The sequence below is a fragment of the Urocitellus parryii genome, chromosome 9 (assembly GCF_045843805.1).
Source record: "Urocitellus parryii isolate mUroPar1 chromosome 9, mUroPar1.hap1, whole genome shotgun sequence".
In the NCBI taxonomy this organism is placed as follows: Eukaryota; Metazoa; Chordata; class Mammalia; order Rodentia; family Sciuridae; genus Urocitellus; species Urocitellus parryii.
The window spans coordinates 143,747,269-143,770,673 of NC_135539.1; the positions used below are offsets into that span (position 1 = coordinate 143,747,269).

The window sequence follows — 23,405 nt, forward strand, 5'->3', positions numbered from 1 at the left end:
TGGTGTCCTTCCTGGTCCAGCTTGGGTTGCAGGACTTTATCTGGGGTCGGGGGTTCCGCTCTGTGCCACCTGAACCTCAGGGGCAGGGAATTTAGCTTCTGGAAGGAAAAGAGAAGTTATGTCAACCAAAGGGACCCGGGGCAGGCAAGCCCTAAGAGCTCTGGCCACTCTCCCAGTGTTTTAGGTCACCTCGGTGTTTCCTTGTCATAAAGGAGGTGTCTGCCTGTGCTGTCTGCATTGCTTCTGTTTCCTTAGATTCCCTGCAGTGAAGTTCCCAAGCCAAAAGCTGTTGGTACAGGCTACAAATGGCTTCTAAGAATTTATACAATTAACAGTCCGGCAAGGAGTGTATCACAGTGCTCACTCTGGGCTGAGTTTGATAGTAAAAAGAATATTGTGTCTTTGTAATTGGCAGTTTTTAGGTTACTAGTAACGGTGAGAAAGTTTTTAGTAGATTTTTTTTCTTTGTGAACTGTCAGTCTGTGTTCTTTACCCAGTTATCTTTTGGAGATCCTTTTATTATATATATATATTTTTTTTTTTGCAGTATTGGGGATCAAATCCAAGGCCTAACTCATGCTAAGCACAGATTCTATAATTGAGCTTATTCCCAGGCCTTGAGGATCATTTTAAAAATTGATGTTGGTAAACGCTAGATGTTAAGTATGTGAATTACTCAATTCCTGGTTTGGTGCCAATTCCTAGTTTGTTTGTTTTAAAAACAAAGGTGGGCACAGGGGTACACACCTGTAATCCCAGCTACTCAGGAGGCTGAGGCAGGAGGATAGCAAGTTTGAGGTCAGCCTCAGCAACTTCACAGAGCCTTAAGCCACTCAAAATAAAAAATGAAAATCTCTGGTATGTGACTCAGTGGTAAAGCACCCCTTGGTTTAATCCCCAGTACCAAAAACAAACAAACAAACAAAAAACCTCATAGATTTTCACATTCCTATAGCAAATTTAAATAGCTTAATAATTTCTCTAAACTTTATTCTGTTCCTGTTTGACAAGTATCAATTCTGATTTTCTTCCATTTTTATGGCTTGCTTTTTCACTCTTAAACTCCTCAATCCATTTAGAAAGCACTTGTGCATACTATTTATCCCTTCCTTCACGGACTTTAGAACTGAGATCTTTTAGTCCAGCTGTGAACCCAAATCTGAACTTGGATTTCTCAACAGTAGGGAGGACATGGAGCTGGCGCTGCTCCTTGGCCTGTGTGGCCGTCAGCGGGACAGTGTGTCTGGCGACTCTGCCACCCTCAGCTGGGGACCCGGGGACGGCAGCTGGCAGAGAACCTGGCAGAGAACCGAGGCCCTGCAGTCTTGCTCCTAGCTGAAGCCTCAGGTCCCCCCAGGGAAGCCTCGGCCCGCTCTCAACATCCTCTCCGCCCGCTGCGCAGAGTGTGTCAATGCTGTGACCCAAGTGGGCTGGCCGTGCCCCAGACCTTCCCATGGAGCCTCTGCCCGGGCCCAGGCCCCTCCGGCCAGCGTCTCCCACCCTCAGGAGCATGTTGTCCTTGACAGCAGAGGCTCAGGGGATCTGCCGCTCCGGCCCTGTCACACCAGTGTCAATACTCCGTCCCGTGTCACGGCCCCTGTGAAAGGGAAACAGATGTTTTGCTTGCCGACTTTCTACTTAAAAGTTTAGTGAATGTAGTGAAAAGTGGAGGTTGCCCTAACTGCTCTGTGACTTAGAAGAGTCATTTACTTTGGTGAAAGCACATTTAAGCCCAAGCTTGGCAGACCTCATGAGACTTCAGAAGTCAGGGTCCAGTAAGGAGCGAATCCCTGTTCCAGGCGTGGATGGAGGTGTCTGCTTGATGGACGTCCCGAGCAGCTGCACTGCGGATGGTCCACACAGAAGCTGGAGGTTGGGGCTGGGTGCAGCTCAGAGGTGCAGAACTTGTGTGTGAGGCCCTGGGTTCGATCCTCAGCACCCCACTTTCCACCCAGAGGGGGAGAGGAGAAGCAGCAGAGGATGTTGAGAAAGTCAGTTACGCGGCTTTGTGCTTTGGACCTGAGGGATGACAGCTGTATATTCTGGAAGCCTGGTGGTTGGATGCTGTTCACGTGCTTGGTGGGTGAGGGAGGAACAGCTCAGCGAGTCATCTCTCCTGAGAAAAGGCTTTGCCGCTGCACGCAGTCAGCCAGCGCCTCTTAGGTTGGTCCTAGACCTTAGGCTTTAGGTGTGCTTGTGTCCCCGCCGTCCCCCACGATGGCACGAGGCTGAGGCAGCCGGAGCCCGGGGTGAGCAGCGTCCTGGGCCTCCTCCTACCTCGTGCTTTGGCTTCCGGGGCTCGGGAGCCTGAGGGGTGAAGCAGAGGGGAGCCCTGGGCTGTGGGAGGAAGGCCCCTGGTGGCGGGCGGGCCGTGGTGCAGCGGGCAGGAGGCTGCACAGCAGAGGTCAGGGACCCTGAGGCTGCAAGAGCCCGGGTTCCAACCCGGTCTGCAGCAGTGGAGCAGGAATTGGCAAAGACTCGAAGCTGTGGATGCCATCTGCTTTCCTTCCCTCCACTTCCAAACCAGCTGGTAACCTTCTCGAAAGCCATAGTCCGATCGCCAAAGCACCGAGGTGTATCCACTGCGGTCAGCCGCGGCCTGTCACCTACCCCTTGCGACCAGCCCAGGACATAGGCAGACACACGCTGTGTTCTGGTTGCCCAGAGCAGGGGCGCCCAGTGTCGGCCAGGGGAGTCCCCAGTTCACAGTGGAGAGCTGGCCGCTGAGTAGGAAGGTCCCGCCCGCCGGAGGGGCACCAGGGACCCCCACCCTGCTGTGTGTGCTGTGGGGACAGCTGAAGTGGGCAGGTGTGGGGTCCGGCTCAGGCCTGCCAGGCTGGGCCTGGGGGGAGCCCAGGGCCGCCGTGTGGACCGCAGCCACTAGGGTCCTGTGGAAGGCCACAGCCAGCCCCACCCCAGGTCAGACCCCTGCTCCTCTGGAAGTGGGCCTTCTTCCCAATCTCCTCAGGCCCCCCTTCAGGCTGGTGGGCATCCCCAGGAGGTGTGGAGGGCTAGTGCTGGGACCCGTGGGACCCTGATGGGCAGTCCCCAGAGGTGGCCCCGCAGCTTGTCCTAGGGTGTGAGGTGGCCTCTCCACAGCTCCATGGGGACCAGGTCAGGTCAGTGAGGACGTCCCAGCCACCTCCCCTCGGTCATCCTTTTGGGAGTGACAAACATGTGGCCTGCATGGAGCTGCACCCTGGGTGGAAGCCCAGCTGTCTGCTCCTGGCCTGAGCTGGCCAGAGCCCGGGACACAGCCCTGGACACACAGTGGCCCTCCCCTCTGCAGGGGGAACAGCTGGTGGGGTGGAGGGGACAGGGAGGGAGAGGCAGGCAGAGTACAGCTTCTAACCTGCAGGGGACACAGCACTGGCCTGCGAGGTCAGCGTCCTGTCCTGTCCACCCAGTGTCTCAGTGGAGACCAGGAGGCCCAAAGTGGAAAGTGACTTGTCAAGGTTGCCCACAGGAGAAGGAGAAGCTGGGCCCCGGCCCAGGCTGGTGCATTCCCGAAACGGCTGCCGGTCATCTCTAGCAGGGGGGAGGGGGAGGAGTCAGAGCGGGGGACAAAAAGGCCTGGAGAGGCGAGGACCTTGCTAAGACACCCCTGTGAGGGTGTCCAACGTGACCCTCAGCTGCCCTGGGGGCCTCATTTTGGAGGGTGAGCTGGTGTGTGCTTGGGTGCCCTGGGGCTGATCTGTTACCAGAGTGAGGCGGACACTCAAGTCCAGCCTGGGCTCAAGCCGAAGGCACAGGCGAGGCACACAGCGGCCTGCTCCGGGGACATGGGCCCCTCCAGCAGAAGGGCTGCCTGCACAGAGACGGCGGCCACTCCTCCCAGGGCCCAGCACTCTGGGGAGGTCTTTGCCCCACTCCTGCTGAGGAACTCTGGACAAGCCCCTGCTGTTGTCCTCTCCCGAGGGATGTGGGGGCCGACGTTCCCCTGCATCTGTGTCCTGGCCCGGGACCTACTCACTCTGTTCCTTCCTGTACCAGTGCAGGGCGGTGGCCGGCAGAGCCCGTGGACGAGGCCTTCAGGTGCTGGGCGGCTCCTGAGAGGTGGGCAGGAATTCGCACTGCCTGCTCTAAAGCTCGAGCCCCAGGACCGAGGACCAGGACACGTGGGACCCACCTGCACAGCCACCGAGGACCAGGACACGTGGGACCCACGTGCACAGCCACCGAGGACCAGGACGCGTGGGACCCACCTGCACAGCCACCGAGGACCAGGACACGTGGGACCCACCTGCACAGCCACCGAGGACCAGGACGCGTGGGACCCGCCTCCACAGCCACCGAGGACCAGGACGCGTGGGACCCGCCTCCACAGCCACCGAGGACCAGGACGCGTGGGACCCGCCTCCACAGCCACCGAGGACCAGGACGCGTGGGACCCGCCTGCACAGCCACCGAGGACCAGGACGCGTGGGACCCGCCTGCACAGCCACCGAGGACCAGGACGCGTGGGACCCGCCTCCACAGCCACCGAGGACCAGGACGCGTGGGACCCGCCTCCACAGCCACCGAGGACCAGGACGCGTGGGACCCGCCTCCACAGCCACCGAGGACCAGGACGCGTGGGACCCGCCTCCACAGCCACCGGGGACCAGGACGCGTGGGACCCGCCTCCACAGCCACCGGGGACCAGGACGCGTGGGACCCGCCTCCACAGCCACCGGGGACCAGGACACGTGGGACCCACCTCCACAGCCACCGAGGACCAGGACACGTGGGACCCACCTCCACAGCCACCAGGGACCAGGACACGTGGGACCCACCTGCACAGCCACCGCCAGCCCTGTGACCTGCGCGTGTTTTCACGTCCTGACTGCCGAGGGGACTCGTGGGGAGTGTCCGCCCTACTCGGTCATCAGGGAGATTCACTGGCAAACAGTGTGAAATGACCAAGGTGTCCACCAGGGCTGTGCTTCCCTGGGAGATCTGCCCCCAGTGGACAGCGCTGGACCCACGGAGTGAGGGGCCAGGCCAGTGTGCAGGGTGCCCACGGGACCAGGCATCCGGCATCTGAGTTCCTTGAGACCAAAGCTCCCGGCTCGTGAGTGAGTGGGGAAGCCCGTGGGGCAGGCGGCTGGCCTGGCCCAGCAGGTTCTCCGTGGGTGTGTGCCCCTGGGCTGACGGCTCCTGCTCTGCTGTCCTCTCTGTTGGCCCCACCCCTGGCATCTTTCTGCTGGAGAGAAAGATGGAGGGCAGCGGAGCGCGTCCCCGCCGACCAGGGAGCACAGTTTCCTAGGGCCTTCTGTGGGAGACAGGATGGCTGCCCAGCTTTCCTCACCTTGCTGCGTGTGCCCAGGGACCTCCTGGGCTGGGAGAGGAACCGTCCACAGAAGAGCTAGCACTCCTGTGCTTCTGTTGAGCTGCGGGGCAAAGGGCAAGGTAGCTGGAGGGGTCTGACCTAATCAGGTGAGGCAGAGTTTGGTCCAGCTGGTTGCTGGGCAGCAAGTCAGAGCTATGGGGAGAAAGCAAATGTCCCCCTTGGGAACTACTGAGGGGGCCGCGTGGCAAGGAAGTGCAGGATCCTCTGGGATCCCAGGGTGGCCCCTGGCCAACAGCTAGCAGGACACAGGGACCTCACTCGGGCAGGTGAGAGGGAAGAGAACTCGGCTTCAGTGGAGCACAGCGCTGGTGGACACCTCTAGCCGAGAGCCCAGCTGGGCCAGGACTTCCGACTTGCTTTACCGTGAGGTCATAAACCCGAGTGGCTTTGGTCACTCAGCATGTGGGCATCTGCTGTGTGGAATGGAAAGCCCACGCAGTCACCAAACCCCGTGCACGTCCCGTTCTTTGGTTGCAAAGCAACAGAAAGCAGCTCTTGGCACTGTCACCAGGACATGGGGGCATTAATGCTGGACAGGCAGAAGCATCCCCACACTGTGGGCTCTTCCCCACCACCATCCCAGTGGCCGGGTGGACAGAGAGCTGTGACTGGACCACCCTGGGCTGCAGGGCTGGGTGAGCCACCCGAACCCCACGCCTGGGCCAGAATTGATCACGATGGGGGCAGAGAGAGAAGGGTTGCTGGGCCTGGAAAACCCACCGTCCCCGCAGCCCATTTCCTGGGAAGCCAGCGCCGACCGAGACGCAGGCTGGCCTCTGATGCCGCTGAGGACCCCAGCAAGTCCTTTCACTTCCAGGTCTCGATTCTCGTCTTGCAAAACAAGGGGCTCGACTAGATAATTCCATCCCATCTACCCGGACCATCTATGGCGCGATGCTAGGCCCTTCACGCGGGTGGGGGACTGATGAGGTTTGCTTTCCTGGCTGGAAGGACAGGGTCCTCCATCGGCGCTGTGCTGCGAGGGCCTAAGAACCAGTGCCCGGGAGTGGGGTGGGTCTGGTGTCGGCTTCCCCTGGCCAGTTTCAAGCTGCCAGGGATGTAACAACCCGCTTGAGACTTTCCTGAGAACGTAACGGTCAGCTCATGGGCAGACACCGGCAGCTCCAGCATGCCACCAATTATAGCTACAAGAGTGACTCTGAGTGTGGATTCGGAGTGTGGGTGGGAAGGGTGAGGGAGGCCGTCTTGTTTAGGGCTAGGAGATCCCTTGTGGAGCCTGAAGTCACATTCCACACGCCGCCACCCATGGGCCACAAGCCAGGCAGACAGTCTGGCCATTGTCTCAACCTTCAGTCCCAGCCGGTGGGGACCGCTTGGGCTCTGCCCCTCCTCCAGCTCTGGAAGGACAGGAGAGGGTCACGGAAGTGGCCGGGAGCCTCGTGTAGCCCGAATTCAGCACCTTAGAGAGCGGGTGCCACTGGGCTGGTCCTCTTCCCCAGCCTGCCCCTCCCTCCCTCCCTCCCTCCTGTCTGTGACAGTGGTGGGCTCCTGCCGCTGGTTCATGCAGGGACCCCAGATGAACAGCCTGGGTGCCCACTGAGCTTGCATTCACTTCTGGGCCTTCGAGTTGCCTCAGGCCTGGCCTCTGGCCCCAGGGACTGACCCTCCCCCAGGTGGGAGTGGGGGGTCCCCTTCTCCACGCTGTTAAATCCCACCGACCCTGGGTCCTGGGGAACAGTGATTAAGGCCTCGGCAGAGCTGGGGGGTCACACACTTCAGCATGCTGCCCGGGCAGAGAGTGGCACCAAGGGGACTCTGAGGCTTGGCCAGCGTGGCCTGGTAGGTGTGGACGAGGCTGCACAGTGAGGGGCGTTTGCACCAGGTCTGAAAAGGAGCTCCTCAGGAGGAGAGTAGAGAATGGCCTCTGGCGGAGGGACCCCGGGGTGGGGGGCACAGAGCGCAGTGCAAGCACCCAGGCCCAGAGGGTCCGTCCCTGCGCGGGGTGGCCCCTGGGAAAGCACTTGGTCAGGGAAACAGCATGCACTGGACCTGCGTGGCCTGCAGCCCTGGACGCCGGCTCAGGATGTTGGCCAGAGGTGGGGGGCTCAGGTGCTGGTGGTGCTGTCCCATCGGGGGGCCCAGGAGGGGTCGACTCTGTGACGCTGAGGACAGAAGCCAGCCCTCCCTCCGTGCCTGGTCTCTGATGACCTGGGAGTCAGGGAATCACGAGGTGGCTTGCTGTCCCCGCAGCCTGGACAAAGGTCTTCACAGTGGGCACTCGGGAGTGTCAGAAGCAGGGAGGGACTCTCAAGTGCCAGGCCTTGTGGGAAGGGGCAGAGCCCCCTTGGGGAAGACCCTGTTACTCCTCAGACAGCCTCTGCCTCGCTGTGGGTGAGGCTTCCCTCCCGACACCTGAGGGTCAGCCTGCTCCTCCTGGCTCCTGGCCACGGCTGAGGTGCTGTCCCCACTGCTCCTGTTCTCCAAGAAATAGGTGCCCCTCCCAGGAGCTGTAGAAAGAATTGGAAGAGGGCGTCCACCGCCCCTCTGTCCTGGGGAGTAACTCAGGGGCACTTGGGCACCAAGCTGCGTCCCCAGCCCTTCTGATCTTGAGACAGGGTCTTGCGAAATTGCTAAGGCTGGCCTGGAACTTGGGATCCTCCTGCCTCAGCCTCCCGAGTCTCTGGGATTGTAGGAGTGTGCCACGGAGCCTGTCTCTGAACTATCCTTGTAAACTGCAGAATATGGTGCTTTGACTGGCCGGCGGGAGGACTCGGCCTACAATGGAGACCATGGCAGTGGGAACCGCTCTCAAAGCCCGCCACCAAGGCTTACGGGAGTGTGGCCTCCTCGGAGGGGAATGAGGTCGCAGTTTCTGAGAGACGCGTGAGAGGCGGGCAGGCCCACAGCGGCTTCGTCCGCATCACTTACTGGAAGGCGCTCATGGCTGCTGGCCAGCTGTCCACCTGGGTCTCACCCCGGCCCCTGCCTGGTTCCTCCACTGCAAAGTGTGGGCCTCGCTCCAGGAGCCAACCAGCCCCAGTGCTCCCAGGGCCCGGGGCAGAGTGGAGAGCCCTGCCTCTGTGTGCCCATCCTCCCCTCCCTTTCCTGTCACAGGGGCTCTGCGAGGGCCCGGGTCTCGTCCTCCTGAAGGCCAAGGCTGATCAGCTGTGACCCGTGCTGGGCCAACAGAGCTCCCCGAGGTTGACGAGGGGCACTGAGTGTGTTGATCCTCTACCCTCGAGTCACACTGCCGTCAACTCTGTCCCTTCAACCATCTCCTAGTTGCCCGTGACTCGTGGGTGGGATGGGCTGTTGGCCCACTGGGTGGCTCCGGAGGCCGCAGCCTTCCGGTGGTTCTGAAGGGACAAGCAAGGGGCAGGTGGAGATGTCCCCAGAGCCCAGCAGTTCATCTCACATTTAGCCCGACTCTGAACCCAGCTCTGCCCTTTCCCCACCTCCACGAAACAGTCGAGGGCCTGGCAGAACGCTGACCGAGCTCCCGTGCGAGCGCTGGGACTGACCTGGCCATCAAGGTGGGAACTGGGTACACCTGGGACAAGAACTAGCCAGCAACAAAGAGACAGAGCGAGGGGCAGACCAGAGACAAAGCAAGCTCCAGCCGGCTGCAGTAAACACGCCCCCGACCTCAAGCCTCGAGCTTCCTGCCGAGAGCCAGGCAGAGTTCTCACAGGCCCGCGGCCCTCCACTTCCTGAGGCGGAGGCACACAGAGCGGCAGGGCCTCCTTCAGAGCCCAGGCTGCTCGGCCATCGTCCCCTGCCCCGCATCTTCTGGGAGAAAGGACAAGATGAAGTGGGAGGCGCTAGCCATCGCGGCCATCCTGCAGGTGTGGTGCCCCGTTACAGGTAAGGTGCTGCCCGGCGGCAGGAGCTCAGACCGTGTGCTGGGGTCCTCGAGGGCGTGAGGGCCCGGTGTCTGCCCCCTCCTGCTCTCCCAGAATCAAGGGCAGGGAAGCCCTGCGCTCCAAACTGCAGCCCAGGGTCAAGCTGCCCAGAGCGTGGATTGCCTGGTGATCAGAAGAGACAGGAGGGGGGCGAAGGAAGGAGGCCCGAGAGCCACAGGCCGGCCAGCTGGGACAGAGGGAGTGTGGAGCAGAGGCCAGCCCGGCGTCAGCCAGGCCGCCTCACGCTGCGACGTTCTGGCCACCGTCCCCTCCCGTCATCCTGAGCAGGCACCCTCACTCTGCCAACAGAGGACATGTCACCAGCCAGTCAGGCAGGGTCACAGCCAGTGGCACTGGTCACTGGCCTGAAACTCCTGGCTGGCCGGGACTGAGAGGCCCAGGAGGGGCAAGTGGCAGGTGCGGGAAGTAGGAGCTGCAGCCCCCACAGAGACAGAAGCAGGGAATCACAAGAGCACGGGCCTTGTCGAGTGGCCACTGTGAGGACTTGGGCTCTGGGAGGCCGGTCGTCTGTGTCCAGCCTCCCGTGTTCCCCAGGGCAGACCCTGGAGGAGGCCGCGGCCTGCCCAGAGGGCGTCAGGCTGCTTCTGCCAACAGGGCGAGCTCCACGTGCGTGGGTCTGGGGAGCAGGGAAGGGAGGCAGGACCGTCCTTCTGCAGTGGGGCTGCCTCCAGGGAGGTGCCGGAGGGCAGGCGAGGCCCCCAGCATGGCCCGGCCCTGGGCCAGCACCTCGCCGGCTGCGAGGGCTGCAGGACGTGGGGTTTTCTCTGATACTGTAGCTTTTCTCAGAAAGGGTGTGAGTCACAGCGAGATGTGGGGCTAGGGCACCAGGTGGAGCCGGGCAGCCCCTCCCTGTGTGCAGGGGACAAGGAGGTCCCCACTGCCAGGATCCTGCACAGCTGGAGGCCTCAGGTGGGGGGGGAGGCTGCGGAGGGAGGTCTCGCCTGCAGTTCCCTGCTGGTCAGCTTGTGTGGGCTCTGGGCTGAGGACAGGCCCAGTGGAGTCAGAAGGAACAGAGGAGACTGCGAGGGCCCGCGGCTGCCAGGAGCTGGGAGCAGAGCCCGAGGAGCGAGGCGCCCACTCCCAGAGAGCAGGGCGAGGGCTCTCGCTTTCAGGACCTTCTGTCTCCGGGCCTGACCATCAGCTCTTTCTAGAGAGGCTGATAAACAGACGGAGGCCCAGGCCGCCTGAAGGCCGCCTCAGGGCTCCCTTGCAGGAAGGCTGTCAGCAGTGGGGCCTTCCCGTCCGGGCCCTGCTGTGACCTGTCCCCGAGCCGCTTTCAAACATGGGCTTTTACCAGGTGGTCCCGTTGGCGTCTCACCAGGATCCTGACCAGGACCACCTGGTCTGTCCAGAACCTGCCCAGGCGGCCTCCGGGCCTAGGCCGGAAGGACTAGGATGGCCTGCCTGGTGCGCAGCACAGGGCTGTGGCCCTGGCTCCTTGGTGCCCGACTCCCTGCCCCGCCATGGCCAAGAATGCACGGGGGTCTGCACAGCTTTTGTGCTTTCTCTAGTGAGAAGACGGAGCTCGGACGTGAAGCCCCAGGGCTGTGAGCAGCTCTGCTTTAGGAAGTCACTGGACCTGGTGGAGTTAGGCCAACCACAGCATTTTCTGTCTGTGCAACTTTATCAAGTTACTGAGCCTCTCTGGGCCTCAGTTTTCTTATCTCTAAAGTAAATGTAGTAAGTAATACCCTCTTTATAGAGATGTGAAGGTAGAAAGTGAATGCAATATGACCTGCGTATGTGAGCCAGTCAGAGAACTTGCACCAATTAGTACTATTACACCTCGACTGAGCTCTTGTCAACCTAGGCACAGGAGAGGAGACCCGCCGCTGGGGTTCGCCACTCATTCTGATTGTGTTGTAAGGCCGCAGCAGCATCTCCCCCATCTGTTGGCACCCAGCTCGCCCCTTCTCTGGATTCTGGGTGACTCCATGATCCCACATAGGCCCAGGGGAAAGGAGGCTTGGAGCTTGGGATGTTCATGGAATTTTGAATTTAAATTTTTAAAAGATTTCCCCAAAGTGAAAACAATATATAATGTCAATAGTGAAAGGGGAGAATATCAGAAATAGTGTGGCCCCGCGACCCTCCTCAGGTGGCCGGAGGATGAGGGACACCCGTTTGCGTCTCACTGGGATCCTAGCTGGGACCACCTGGTCTGCCCAGAACCCGCCCAGGCGGCCTGGTGGTGCGGGGCGCCTGCGTGTCTAGTGTGTCCACCTGCAACACCAAGCCTCGGTCAGGCTGCTGGAGGACCGGCAGGAGCGTGGACGTGACGCAGCACAAGTTCACCGCCGTCCCTTTGCCTTGGCCTCTGCATGCCCAGAGAGGCCGCTGGTGCCTGTCCTGCAGGTGAGAGGCCACGTCTGCTGCCACTCACCACCTCCAGAGCGGCGCTGGGCGCTGGCCGAGGCATGGAACCCGGCTGTAGTCACTTGCTCTTCTCAGCTTTGCTTTTGTTCTCTAACAACCAGACTTGGTTCTCTTGGATGTCCACGCTTTTACCTCCAACAGTGGCCAGCACTGCACCCTGGACTTTACCTAGCAGGGTCCAGGCACCAGAACAACTGTCCTGCATTAGGACACACGTGTCGGGAGTCCCTTTTCTCCTGTGGGTCCCCTGGGTGAGCAGTATTCAGAAATGGTTCAAAGTAGCTTTCTTAATTCTGCTTGGACAAAGCTATTTCTGGTCGGCAGGAGAGTGATGGTCAATTTAATCAATTTGGAAAACGCATTCATTCCATCTGGTTAAAGAAAACGATTAAACCAGTCCTTTAACCTGTTAGTCGAAACACAGTGATCCCTGGTCCCTGCCGCATAGCCGCGTCCTCCAGCCCGAAACCCGCTCAGAGTTCCCGAGGGACGAGCCGTCCTGCTCCTGGAGCCCCAAGGACAGCTCCTGGAGCCCCGCAGCATCAGGGCTGGCTGAGAGCAGGGGATCAGACGTCCCCCGCCGTCAGGTTTACGTCAATGGTCTATCTGGGCCTGCTGGATTGGCGTCCTGTGACCCTCTCCTCTGGACAACTTAGCATTTAACAAAGTGCTTTAAAAACAAAACTCAGCAAAAACCAGGAATGAAATTGGAAGGGGACAAGGCAGTTTGAGTGGATCATGATTTAAAGTGAGGTCGGGTTGGTTTAAGGTAAGATCCTGCCGTCATTACAACTTTCTTGGTGGATCATGGGAAACTCTGCTACTTGTTTATTTTGGATCCATAAAGAAGATGGATTCACGTGGTTAACTAACGTATCTCAGAAGTAGAGATAGAAGCTCATTTTTCTGATTTGGCTTTAATTCTAGGGAAAAGCAGAAAACAATCAGGCCTTCACCCCTGGACTAAAGAAATAATTAACAAATTAAAGGTGCCAAGGGGAAACAGAGACCTTGTAGGTCGTAGCCGAGGTCGCACCGTCCAATCGCCCCGTTGCCTCAAAACACGGAAATAAGACACAGGGTTAGAGCCGGTCTCACAGGAGAGCCCGTGTGATCGGCGTTGAAATACCTGAGATATTTAATAAAAATATGAGGTCACGGAAGGACGTGAGCGCTGTTTCGATCCATAACCAGCCAGCCTGGGGCTCTCCTTTCCTTCTCTGCGCCCCACGCCAGCGTCTTCATGCTGCTGGTCTGGGCTCCCCTCATGGCATGTCGGATGCTGCTTTCCTGCACACTGGTGTGAGCTGTTCTCGCGCTCGGCCTGCCTTCTTGCTCTGAATGCTCTGGGCACTTCCGTGCACCAGCATCACCTTTTCTTGGCTGTTGGACATTTGCTTGTTGGACAGTGAAGCCGTTTCTGAGGTTTGTCATGGTAGCTGATCCTGCAGGAAAATCTTTACAGATGTAGCTTTTGTTAATTACTTGGGCAAATCTAGGATTGACAATTAAAAGAACGGGTTGAAATAAAAAAGCATTTCACAGGACCCTCGACTTCTGTTGACAACAATCCGATTGAGCAGAGGGTGATCTCTGGTTCTCGGGGACCATCTGCAGATGTTTGTGTCTGTCTGAAGGAGGCTGGGAAGGCAGGAGGACAGGGACGCAGGCCAGGGCCTCTCACAGCCCTCCTCGGGGGCCAGCAGCCGGCCCAGAGCCCTGCTCCTCCTCTGTGAGATGCGGAGGTGGTGCCTGTCCCCCACAGGGAGTGTGGAGGAGATGCTGTCCAGAAGGGCCTGTGCGCAGGGTGCGTGGAAACCCACGGCCACATCTTGCGTGCCTCAGTTTCCCCACCTTCGCAGACACGGCCTCGTTTTCCTGAAGCAGCAGAGCAGAACCACTGGCCTAACTGGCTTGCGTTTCCTTCACTGTAAACCAGTAAATTTCCCCTTGTGCCCTAGTGTCCTCATCAGTAAGAGGAGAGGAGGGGGCTGAACATCCCTTTGAGCTATAGCCTCATCTGTGGTCTTGAAGTTGCAGTTTCTGAGAACACTGAGTCCCGGAGCTCTCCACCGGACCCCGCCCCACCTGGGTAGGCTGTGGGGGGTGGAATGTAAGCTGCCTTCTCCGGCTGCTCTGGTTGTCTTATAAACGACTCCCTGACTGGGGAGAGCCAAGGGCGGGGTTTGGAGCTCTCTGCTGGCCCCTCAGGCTGTGCATCTGCTGCAGGTTTGAGGGGCCACTTGGGACTGCTGGAGAAGGCCCAGCTTTGCTGGAGGTGGCCGAGTTGCAGGGCTGGAGGTGTTAGGAGTGTCCGTTGGGCTGCGAGGATCATGCCACTCGGCAGCTAATTTTCAGGCATGAAGGGAAGAAAACCGGGAGAAAGCAGGGCAGGCGGGGTGCTGGCCCCTCTGGCCGCCTGTCATTTGCAGAGTCCAGTAAAGATCTTCGGGGGACAAGTGGCAGCAAAGGCAGTAGAAGGGTCTTTTCCTGAGGCTTGGTGACATGCCCAGGATAGATGGGCTCCAGACACGCTTCCCGGGCCTCTGGGCCTACCCGGGACCCTCTGCAGCTGATCTGCTCCATCCTGAGTCCGCCCGCTGAGTTCCGAAGCAGATTTTATGGAATTCTCCTTAGTAAGCACTTATTTCTAGTTTCCTCTCAATTCTTGAAGAAAGAAATAATTATTCTGTTGCTTAATATCTTTATTTACTACACATTTTCCTGCTGAGCATGAAATACTGGGTTGTCAATAAAGACCTGTTTTTCCCTGGTATGTTATTATAGTTTTGAGCTCGCATTTCCCCAAATCCGGTAAACCCGTATTTTCCATTTTACTTTTAATAAACATGCCTATTTTGGAACTTTCCTGAACGTGGTGGAACTCAGTGTGTGTTTGGTTCCTGCTCCCTCACCTTCTGCAGAGGTAGAAATACAAATGTAAATGAAATCACACTTGAGGGGTGTTGGCCCCGAACACGTTCCTGTGATCAGCTGTTGTGGGCATGGGCCTTCCTCGGCCTGCGTAGAGATTTCCTAAAGGAACAGCTCCCTGACACAGACTTGGAGTAGAGACGGCTTTTTTACTGAATCCCCAAGGAGGGGAAGAAGTTGTCTTCTATTTATGTCAGAATTCGCATCTTCCTCCTGGACCTGGGGGTGAAGCAGAACACACAGGTCCCCCCTCGTGCTCCTGGTGGAGCAGAGCAAACCACGCTGAGAAGGCCGAGGCCCCGCAGAGTGACCGAGCGCCCGGAGGCAGACGTGCAGACACCTGTGGCCTGGAGAGGGGTCCAGGGAACGGGAGGAGGGAGGGCGAGGCCAGAGCCCAGACCCTGCAGCAGGACGTTCACAGGGACGAGGGTCTGTAGCCACTGCTGCCCTGGCCAAACCGAGGGGGTGGGGGAGGGCTGGCCAGGACCGTAGCGCGACAAGGCTCTGGCGTTGGGGTCCCACAGACCCCTCTGCCTCCCTTACGCTGTAACGTCTAGGAGAGGAGCCCCCGTCCTGCAGCTTCCCACCGCCCCACATGGCGCTCATGAACGCCGGTCTCAGTTAGACTTGCCTGTCCCCACCTGGGCTGGGAGTGACAGGGAGAACTGGACAGAGCTGTTGTGGGAAGAGCCGGGTTACCCCTGTGCCGTAGATGCCGGCTGGGGGAGGGAGCCAGGCCCGGCGACTCCGTCATGCACAGCCTGAGCCAAGCCCAGGGCTTTGTCCAGGTCAGGTGGGTGCCCAGTGTGCGTGCTGATGTGTGTGGCATGTCCGTGCTCACCTGTGCTGTGTCTGAGGTGTGTGTGTGTGTGTGTGTGTGTGCACAGCAAGTGGCCTTGTGTGTTCCAGTGAGTGGCCCTGTATGTGGGGGTGAGTGGCCTTGTGTGTGTGACAAGTGGCCTTGTAGGGATGAGTGGCCTTGTATGGGGTGAGTGGCCTTGTGGGGGTGAGTGGCCTTGTGTGTCTCAGCAAGTGGCCTTGTGTTTGTGGTGAGTGGCCTTGTGTGTGTGGCGAGTGGCCTTGTGTGTGTGGTGAGTGGCCTTGTGTGTGTGGTGAGTGGCCTTGTGTGTGTGGCGAGTGGCCCTGTGTGTGTGGCGAGTGGCCTTGTGTGTGTGGTGAGTGGCCTTGTGTGTGTGGCGAGTGGCCTTGTGTGTGTGGTGAGTGGCCTTGTGTGTGTGGCCAGTGGCCCTGTGTGTGTGGCGAGTGGCCTTGTGTGTGTGGCGAGTGGCCTTGTGTGTGTGGCGAGTGGCCTTGTGTGTGTGGTGAGTGGCCTTGTGTGTGTGGCCAGTGGCCCTGTGTGTGTGGTGAGTGGCCTTGTGTGTGTGTGTGTGTGTGTGTGTGTGTGACGAGTGGCTCTGTGTGTGTGTGTGAGGCGAGTGGCCCTGTGTGTGTGTGTTGTGTGTGTGTGTGTGTGTGTGTGGTGAGTGGGCCCTGTGTGTGTGCTGGTGGGTGGCCCTGTGTGTGTGTGTGGTGGCGAGTGGCCCTGTGTGTGCCGGCGGGTGGCCCTGTGTGTGTGGTTGTGCATTTACAAGGCACCTGGGGGCAGCAGGACAGCTCTGTGGAAGGCCGAAGCCCTTGGGCTCAGAGCTGCCGTCACAGCTAGGGAGCAGCAGGGTGAAGACGTGGCTGGGCGTCTTCCAGGGTTCTGAGGATGGGACAAGAGCACTCTGTCCAGACGAGAGCCTCTAGGATCTCAGGACTCGAGGCTGACCGGGCCCGCACCCTCTCCTGCTCCCAGGCCAGCCTGCGTCTCTCCTTCCCGCCACCTTCCTGCCCCAGATCCCAGGACAGACCGCATCCCCCTGCCCCCCATGGAAGCCCATGCACCTCTCACATAAGCCCAGATGTGTGGGGATCCCCCAGACCCACAGCTGGAATTAAAACGAAGGTGGAAAATCATTGTTCTCAGAACTCGGGGTTAAAAAACCAGCAAAACTATTTCCCTGGGGTGAGCTGTTCTCACAGCGGAGACCCAGCGCACGGGAGTTTCAGGGAACTTACGCGTCAGCAGTAAATGTCACCAACCCCCCAGATTCTCACCAGTGTTCCCCACAGTGACCATCCTGTGTGTGTTGTCCAAAACAAAGAGCGTTGGATGCCTTTGTTTCTGTAAGCAATCCAACATGGTGGCTGCTGGTGGCCTGTTTGACCATGGAGATACCAGGGGCACTTGGTTCTGATCATGGAAACCGCCTGGCCGGCCACTCAGCCGGTCAGGAGTCGAGCTTCACGAAGCTCTTCATGTGCTCTGGTCAGCCGTGTCAGCCCTTGACTGGGCCCACATCTTGGAGACGGCCTTCAGTGAGTGGGGAGCCCACTAGCAAGAGAGCCTCCCTGGTTCTGGGGACCATGTTCTCAGTTTTACAGACACTGGATCTGCCCACGTGGCTGGTCTGACTCCCCGCGCTCGTCGGCCTGGCCTGCTGATTTCCATGCTGAGTTTCGAGGCCGAGGAAGCCTGTACTGAGGGGTGCCACCCGGGACTATTTTGAGTTGGACTAAAGAGCTTCAGAAATTCCTCCTTTGATTCCTCCGGGCAGAGAGAAATCTTTGTCTTTTCTCTCACTTAATGATAAGCGCTTCAAAGCCCAGACCTATATAAAATACACAAATGCTTTCTGGACAAAATGAATCTTGTCCATTTTCTTTGGGCTTCGATGGGAACAATAAAGATTGAGCTACAAAAGGTTGGCAAAGAGGATTATCCTTTTTCTTTTTATTAAGCATTGAGGCTTCAAAAGAACAGCCCAGAAAGTCCAATAATTGTCTCCACCACCGCTTACCCACCCGTCCCCCTGCCGACCTGGCCTGTGAAATCCCCTTTTAAACTCTTGGCTGGCTCTCACCTGCCCACTGCAAAGGCTGCATTGTGCAGCGTGCCTGTCCGTGACTCCAGGAGAGGCGGCTTGAAGCACACTGTCCCTTCACCAGAGCAGCGTGTCAGGGGACAGCTCTCTGGGTGGGGGTGGGGTGCGTCTCTGATTTTCAAAGCTTCGGAACCTCACTTTGGAGAGGGAGCCCCTGGGGGGCTGAAGTGGAGCGGTTTTGATCTTCTCAGCAATTTCTTGATTTCGTTAGTTTAGAAAACACCTCGTTAGTTTCTAGCTGTGGCTCTAAATCAAAGCCTCAGGCTCGAAGCTGATCTAACTCCTGATTTCAGTTCATAACTTCCTCAGAAATTCCTTGCCGGCCATTTGGAAGAGCACGGAGCGGCTCCTGCCTGCCGGGGACGAGGAGAGGATTTGGCTCTTCCGGCATTTTGAAGTTTGGGTTGGACATTTCCTAGCAGTGTCCAAGCCTGGAGTCATCTCAGCTGAAAACAGAGAGATGACCGCCCAGTTGGCCAGTCATCCTGAAGTTGGTGCAGAATGGTCACCAAAGCATGGCTTTAGTCAGTGGCTGGTCCTCTCCCTGGGCCAGTAAAGAGGCCCGTTGCTTGGACCGGGCCACTCTGGTCTCAGATGTGCACCAGGGGCCTTGTGTTGGAAGGGCAGCCACCACAGAGCTGCAGGTGGCTGCACTTCGTGGACTCAGACACCTACCCCGGGGCCCAGGCCGAGGTGGGCCTACCACCTCCACAGGCGGGGGCGGGGTGCCAAGAGGCATGAGCCCCAGGCAGCCCCAACCCAGCAGAGTCACTGATCTCCCCACCCGCTCCAGCTTCTTCAGGCCACTGTCCATCCTCTCTAGGCCCTCTGGCCTGTCCTCCCATAAGGAAATAGGGGCCGGAGGACCTGGGAGGGCGTCCACCGGATTCTCCCGGGAACATGGCAGGCAGAAAGAAAGTAGCCAGCCAGAACGAAAGCTGTGCCCACACAGGTCAGCAGGGCGGGTGCGTGTCCACAGGGGCGTCTGGGGATCTGCGTAGGCGCTGTTAATGTACCTAGGCTCAGGAACGGCATTGCCCGTCCCGCCCTCTGCTCGGATAGGCTGTGCCCCTCAGGGTGTTAGGGTGCCCACAGAGGAGCATCATTTTGGAAGTGCTGGTTTAAGGTCCCTGAAGGAGGGCTTTGCTTGTTGTTGGCTGCAGGACTTTCCCAAGCCTTCCCCTTCTCAGGGGGAAGGGAGGGACGGACAATCTTTCGCTTCGGTGCAGATTGGGTCCCTCTTCTCTGACCGTCTTTAAAACCCCATGGAGAGGTTCTCCGAGGAGTGAGAAGGGCTCGGGAGGACTCTCGAGTGGCCCCGACAGGAGGGTCCTGGGGGAGTGCTTGGGGACTGTGGGAGGAGCAAGGGTCGCATCCTGGAGGTACCATCAGATGGTAGATTTGCAAAGAAGAGAGGAAGGGAAGCCACGTGATCTGGGGCACAGCAGGTGGCAGGGGCCTCCTGAGAGCCACCCCACTTGGGGGTCCTGTGGGAGCAGCCCTCAGCCGATGGCTGGACTCCCGAGCCCCTGCTCTGGTGGGGCGCTGAGGTGCTGTGCCCCTGGGAAGGGCCACAGGGCGAGGTCCCAGCTGGGGACAGGGCTTCCCGGTGCTCCAGCACTGCCGTCTCCTCCTGCCTGCCTCAGTTCCCCAGGCTCCAACCTCAGTCCCTGCTCAGGTAACAGCGAGAGCCCATACGGGGTGGTGACAGGGCAACCAGACGCAGCTGGGCTTCAGTTCTGGCCCAAGGTCAAGGGCTGCCTCTGGGGGTGGCCCTTCTGCTGAGAGCCCTCGGGTGGCACGAGGCATCCCATGTGGAGAGCAGGGTGGGCACACGTGGCCTGTGTGTCCTGGTCTCCCCTCCTCTCCCTAGACAGCCCCACCATTCTCCAGGGGACCCACCTGAGGATCTTGCCCTGTCACCACCTCCTGAAGGCCTCAGCCCTGCGCCCATGTCAGGTCACATGCCCCCTCTCAGTACTCCCGGGGAGTACGTTCCAACGTGAGATTTCGAGGGGAGAAGCTATCTTCCCAGTATCTACCATGTCAGTTTCCTGGGGCGTGACAGTGGCTTTGAAGGCAAAGGTTTATTGTCCCAGAGTTCTGGAGCCTGGAAGTTCAAACTCGAGGTGCTGGCCCTGCCGGCCTCCTGACTCACAAGGAAGATCCGGAGCACCCTCCCCCAGCTCCTGGAGGGGTGCTGGGGCCCCCTGGCCTGCTGCCTTCTCATGTGGGGCTCCCCTGGTGTCTCCCGGTGCAAGTCAGCGTCCCCATTTCATCAGGACGCCACCCTGTTGGGTCAGGCCCACCTTGACGACCTCTTCTGCCGACCTCCTGCTTCCAAACTTGTTTCCTGGGATCTCGCCCAAGGAACTCTGTCCTCTAGCCTTTGCCTCTGGGTCTGCTTCTAGAGGAACTGGAACCTGGATGCCCTTTGAATGATGCCCCTCAGGGCGCAGAGACTGAAACGTTCCTAGCGCCACGTGCAAGCCCCTGGCAGAAATCCCGATCTGAGTCAACCTTTTAATTTCTCACTTCAAGGCAAGAATGTGCTTCCTGACTTCTTTGAAGGCTCTGGCCAGGGCCCTTCCAGGTGGCCTGGTTTCTGTGCGAGAGTGCTCATGGTGTCAGCAGGACATGGCCGGACGGGGGAGAGGAGAGGAGAGCCAGCAAGCGGCAGGGATGGGGGAGAGGAGAGGAGAGCCAGCAAGCAGCAGGGACGGGGGAGAGGAGAGGAGAGCCAGCAAGCGGCAGGGGTCTTTTCGCGGGGTGTCACTCAGGGAGGACCTTCCCTCCTGCTGGCCCCTGAACCCCAGCAGAATGGCCGGCTCTGGGGACGGGGCTTCCCAGTGTCCCCCAAGACGGGGTAGGTGCGCCTCAGAGGGCGGGCGCCTCTTGCCCGGGAGCCCCGGGGTTGCCCTTCGGAGAGCAGCAGCAGCGCGTTCTGCAGTCTCGGAATGAGTCTGCTGGTGAGTCAGGCCGCGGGGCTCCTCTGCGCCTCCGATGGTGCTTCAGACCCTCTTTCCCTGCTCCAACTCGGCATCTTGGCCGCGTAGCCGGGAGCTGGCCAGGGACTGTGAGAGGAGGAGAGGCCAGTGTGGCGGCTGGGCTGCCCCTGTGCCCTCTGTGGCTCCGTGGCTGGGAGGGAGCGCGAGGAGGTCTGTTTCCAGGTCACAGCTGCCAGGCCTCCACCTGTGGCCGTGGCTCCAGTTCAGCTCTGAGAAAGGCTGCTGCCAACAGGTGTTTCCCTGGGAGGGGACACTAAGCAGCACTGTAGGGAAAGGGGAGGGAAAGGGAGAGAGGAGACGGGAAGGGACAGGGAGCCTGCTAGAGGCCTGTCCACCGTGGGGAAGAACCTGCATTTCCAGGCTCCCTTCCCCTTCCTTGGTGGGCAGCGCTGACCGTGAGCCCTGGACACAGGGCTGTGAGGGAGACTATTGATTGGCAGCGACACTGATTTTGCTTGACCCCAACAAAGTGGCATTTGCTGTGGCAGGGGACGGCGGTTGTGTTCAGTCAGCACTGCTGGACGGTGGCTGTGAGCCTGGTTCTGGAGCCCCATTTACTAGGGCCAGGACTTCTTCTGGGTCCTCAGGGCACGTGGGCTCATCTGGGCCTGGGCCGCAATCTCTCCCTGCAAGGCGTCTCATGGAGAGCAAATGTCCCATGCTGGGGACCCAGCCAGGTCCTCTCGCAGGGCCGTCACGAGGGCCGGCTCATCCTTATCAACTGTACCGCTGACTTCTCGGGATTGCACTTGGCTTTTCCGGCTGAGAGATTCTCCAGGCAGGGACCCTGGTGTCTGCTTCTCTGTGCCTGGAGCCTTCAGCTGTGGACCCCTTGAAGGGTCGTGCAGAGGGTAAGCATGGCTGGCTCGCTCTCTGCCAAGGGTCAGGGTCAATGACACCTGTTACACACACTCACAGATGCGATAAGGCGTCCACCCACCCCTGGTGGGGAGCCATGGGAGCAGAGCCAGAGGCCTGCGTCCACGGCGCCTCCAGCACGTCTCCCTCCTGGTGTCCACCTCTGCGTTTGAGAGGTGATCCCACCAGCAAGCATCTGCCCACCTGTGTGGCTCCATCCTGTAGCACCAGGGACACCTGAGGGCCCCTCCTTAGGTAGCCACATGGCTGGAGTGGGTGGTGGCCAGGCTTAAAAACAAATGGCACCCACTGAAGGGGAAGCACCCTCAAGTCAGGCAGCCCTGTCACCAAAGCGAAATGGAAAACCAAGCGAGCCCCAGCTGGCCGGATGGCAGGGCGTGTGTCGTTCTCAGGTTTGCTCTGTCCACGGAGAGTTTAGTCATCGCAGTTTCTATTCTCAGGAACCTACCGCACATCACAACACACAGCGCCTTCATCTCCAAAATAATTCTGGTGTGCAAAGGCGAGCAGGGGCCAGTCAGGGGAAATCACAGGTGCTGCAGGAGCCGCAGAACCCAGATGGTCAGTAACGCTGATGAATGACCTGCGTGTGGTGGACGGCCACCTCTGTCTCTGCTTGTAATCCAAGGGTGGCGAATGCTACTTTAGCTGGTGCTCAACTTTAGAAATTATGTTGATTTGGAAAGTAAAACTCCAGCATCCTGTTGAGGGAAGGTGCAAAGAGACGAGAACCAAGAACAACACGAGTCTGGAAAGGGGTGGCGGGAGTCCTGTGGGGCTCGGAAGCCCTGGCCCTGGGAGGAGGGAGGTCTGCAGCGTCGGCGCCCCTCATCCTAAGCCGTCCTCGGGAGGCAGCAAGCTCCCTGGGGGCCGCCGGAGTAAAATGGACCCATTTCTTGACGTAGAGAATATGTCCCCCCGTAGCCTAGGAAACAGGCTCCAGGAGGAGCTCTGTGCGTGGGGCCTCCAGGGACGAGAGCCACATGCCCAGCGTCGCAGACGCCTTCCACGCCATGGTCACCAGGGGAGCGCTCAGGTCAGCTCAGAGCTGGGCCCAGGGCTTTTACGTGTATCGTGTCATGAAGAGTCCATGGCCTGGGGGATGTGTAGGCCTGGCCCCGTTTTCCTGATGGAGAACGAGGTTGAAGAAGGTGATTTGCTCCGGGCTGGTGACCAGTGGACTTGGGATTTGAAGCCCACTGTTGGAGATCCAGGTCCAGGCCCTCCGGCCACACGGCTGTGGTGGGCAGGATGCGCCTGACTCCGGCCTGGTGGGCGGGTGCAGGGTGAGCGGTCTTACAGGAAAGAAAGCCCCGCACAGGCCTTGCCCCGGCTTCCCCCATGACACACACCTCTTGTTTTCTGTGTTTTCCTCTTAGAGGTCACATTTTCCACTCCTGATTTTAACCCAAAGAAAGACCGAGTCGCTTCCATCAGGCCACGCTTGAATAAAGCAAGCTGGACAAAATTCCTGAGGCCCTCTGGCCCGGCAGGGTGTGGACCCCTCAGGCATGGCCAGGTCTGTGCCACCACAATTCCCCGGGGCACAACCGCTGTCCTCTGCTGTGTTGGTCTGCCTCTAGCGGGTCTCGCCGCGGGGGTTGGATGCTTGGAGCCGACTCCTGGCTTAGCACTGTGACCTCTGGGCCGGGAACTCTTCTGCTAGAAGCTGTTCTGCACAGTCAGAAGCTAACAGCATCTCTGCTTCTGCCCACTGGATGCAAGTAGCACCCTCCCCAGGTGTACAAGCACAAATGACTTTAAAAAATGCCACATATCCCTGGGGGTGGGATCCACTGCTGTCTGAGGACTAGAAATCGGAGTCATAATTTTCCTTGGTCAGTCACTCAGTGACGATCAGCCCAGGCTGGACAGTTTATCTGACTTCATTTTGGTGATTGCACTGACCAGGAGTCCAGCCGTCTGTCTCCTCCTAAAGCTGCGTTAGCTGCCGTGCTGACTCGGGGGTGCCCGTGAACATGGCTCCAGGAGGACAGTCATAAACCACAGACAGCAACCTTGGCTTTGGGTGTCCCCGTGTGGCTCCTCCTCTGTCTTCTATCTG

The 23,405-nt window shown here is 59.2% G+C and overlaps 1 protein-coding gene across 2 annotated transcripts in view; it reads left to right on the forward strand.

Annotated features, from left to right (window-relative positions):
* The first annotated feature begins 9,019 nt into the window (after positions 1-9,019).
* The window catches only part of Cd247 (CD247 molecule), a 58,720-nt gene continuing 44,334 nt past the window's right edge, over positions 9,020-23,405 (forward strand). For both annotated transcript variants that reach the window (XM_026380171.2, XM_026380172.2), the window contains exon 1: positions 9,020-9,157. In XM_026380171.2, the coding sequence (XP_026235956.1) occupies positions 9,100-9,157 (58 nt within the window). In that variant the 5' untranslated portion in view covers positions 9,020-9,099. The remainder of the gene's footprint in view (positions 9,158-23,405) is intronic.